The following is a 2,707-nucleotide window of genomic DNA, read 5'->3' as shown; positions in this document are numbered from 1 at the left end:
CTGAAAGTTACCCATATGCAGTGGTAATATAGGTCTGCAACCACCTGAATAGAACAGAATTTTATATAAATATAGTTATATATATAATCAATGATAGACAATGGTTGATCCTGTGGATCATTGTGTACACATAAGAGGTCTAATCAGAGTGACTGATGAATCCGCTTGTGGCTGACGAACCCAATTCGAGATTGACACAGCTTGTTACAAGTTTCACAGATCCATACTTTGTCTAAGTTAGAGTTCAAGTTTACAAAACACACTACTTTCGTCTTTTTTGTTCTGCTTCCATCCTATCAACCAAAGCTGCTTCATGTTGAGCCAAATGTTCCCTCCAGATTGGACTGGATCCCAGCTTTTTATGTTGATGTTGAATGACTTTGTATCATTTTTACACGCATCTTGGTACCACCATAAAGGGCAACCCCACTTTCTAGAGCTGCCTTGAATCTTGCTGTACAAAATATTCTTGGGGATTTGGTCTCCTCCCATTCTCCTGCTATGGCTGAGCCATCACAACCTCCTCCTCTTGATAGTGCTTCCAAGTGTGTCAGTCCTGCGCGCTCCTGTACCTCTGTGTTTGGTATTTTGTCTTCCCACTTTATTTTCAGGATCTTATGCTGGCATTTCATGTGGAAGCTATTCAATTTTTTGGTGTTCCTAGCATACATAGTCCCTGTTTCTGAACCATAAAGCAAGGGCGACAGCACACAAGCCTCATAGATTTGCATCTTCACCTTAGTCGATAATTTGCTATTTTTCCATACATATTTCTGTAATAGCCCAAAATTCTTAGCTGCTGTTCTGATTCTGTTAGCATGTTCAGTCTGAAGGTCAAGATTCCTGCTCATAATAGAACCCAACTAATATGTAATTAGTTAACACCAACCCACAGCAACTCCTGTGCCAATTTCACAGAGAACCTCCTCTCTTCCAACACAAGGATGAATTTCCCAATAAGTAAGTGCAAAGCCCACAGGAGTCAGTAGTTGTCAGTTGTTTTCTAAGGAGTCAGTGCTAGAGCCAGAAATAAAATCTGTCTCCTGACTCTCACTCCTGGGCTTCAGCCATATGACTGTCCTTCCTCTCCTCAGTTCTTTTGAGAAGTTCAATCTAAGTTGGGAAACTAGATGCTTTGCTTTTCTAACGTTAGACAAAATTGTCTCCCCCTCCTCTGTACCCTGTGATGTATAAACTTGCATGATAGAAGGCAAGAAGTTATTTTTAAACAGCTTCAGGTGGAAGAAATAAAGATCCAGAGAAACCTGAATATATTCAAGCTTCCTTTATAGCATTTCCCTCTGGATACTGCCGGTCTCAAAGTGAACAGGAAACGAATGGTTATTGTAACTGAGCTATGCTCAGTGTAAACACCCTTCATGCTACATACAAATGTTTCTTGCTTCATTGAATGCTACCCTCCCTAAAACTCAGCAACTGTCTTGAAGAGGGAGGGGGGAGGGCAGGGTGAAAGGGTGGTGCATAGACCATTTTCTTGTATTAACAACTTGACTGTCTTATGTGTGGTTGAATTTTATGCCATAAATCACTACAAAAGATTCAGTATAAATCTGATGAAAAATAGGGACCTTAATTTTTTTTGTATTTCTAAAAGGTCAAATGCTGCAAATACTGGCCAGATGACACAGAAATATATAAAGATATTAAAGTTACTCTAATAGAAACAGAGCTCCTGGCTGAATATGTGATTCGGACATTTGCAGTAGAAAAGGTAAGTTTTTAAACTCCAGCTTTCTAAATGTGATGGTACCTCTACATGGGAGGTAAATGTATGCCCCTTTGTGTCAACTTGCAAAAGCACCCAGATTTTGTTGACTAAGGAACAGCCCATTAGCCACAGCAAAGTACTTTTTGGGCAGTCCTCCAGTGCCCCCTTATGGTAGATCAAGTTTTCCTTTTTCTTGAATTTCAGATCCTTTTCTGTCCTCCCCCCAACCTCCCTTGGCCCAGTCTTGAATTGGAAAGAGACACTCCATTTCCATGAGGAACTGAAGCAAGAGAGGGTGCTGCCCCACCCATTAGTTATAAGGAGTACTGATGTTGTTTTCTCATCTTCTGTCCACCACAGTTATGTCTGTGTCCATGCGTACCATTATTCCTCATTGTTATAAATACTGTGATCTGTCAGTATAATCTGTCTGAGCCTACAATAGAACTCTTTTATAGGGAAGTAATTTTTTTCATTAGACAACTTCATTTGAAGCAGGAAGGTCTTTTACAAGCAGCTTGTGATTGGCATATTGTATTGCCATAGAATTATGCCATTTGTATAGTTGATACTTAACAGGCAGGTATTTAGACCAAGTGGCTCTCCCAAGCAGCTTCCCAGGCTGGAGAGAGTCTGTGAACACTTCAAAGTATATACTGGAAGTAGAAAAAAGTATCATGGTTGAATGCTGAAATTTAACACGTATTTGTGATAGGTTTTTACTTGTCAGCTTTATTAGTACCTATATCAGTTGAAGAATAATGAAGAGTGAGATGCCTAGGAGTGCAGTGAAATAATTTTCATTCAACTTCACTATAAGTGGATTTTCAGTTCAATCAACTGAAAAATTCCCTTTGACAACTGGAACCAAAATGTATTCCTATTATTATTTCTTGCAACATCAATAATATTCAAAAAGCCCCGGTTAGGCTCCGGAGCAGTGAGAGAAGTGCGGGCGAAAGCCAAACGTGCCCCTGC

General features: G+C 39.9%; 1 protein-coding gene across 6 annotated transcripts in view; it reads left to right on the top strand.

Moving 5' to 3' along the window:
- Positions 1-2,707, top strand: part of PTPRM (protein tyrosine phosphatase, receptor type M) — a 728,011-nt gene that overhangs the window by 696,732 nt on the left and 28,572 nt on the right. For all 6 annotated transcript variants that reach the window (XM_019546207.1, XM_019546215.1, XM_019546231.1 and 3 more), the window contains one exon: positions 1,616-1,732. In XM_019546207.1, the coding sequence (XP_019401752.1) occupies positions 1,616-1,732 (117 nt within the window). The remainder of the gene's footprint in view (positions 1-1,615; positions 1,733-2,707) is intronic.

Source organism: Crocodylus porosus, unplaced genomic scaffold, assembly GCF_001723895.1.
Source record: "Crocodylus porosus isolate Cpor-Errol unplaced genomic scaffold, CroPor_comp1, whole genome shotgun sequence".
NCBI lineage: Eukaryota > Metazoa > Chordata > Crocodylia > Crocodylidae > Crocodylus > Crocodylus porosus.
This window is presented reverse-complemented; position numbering and strand designations above follow the sequence as displayed.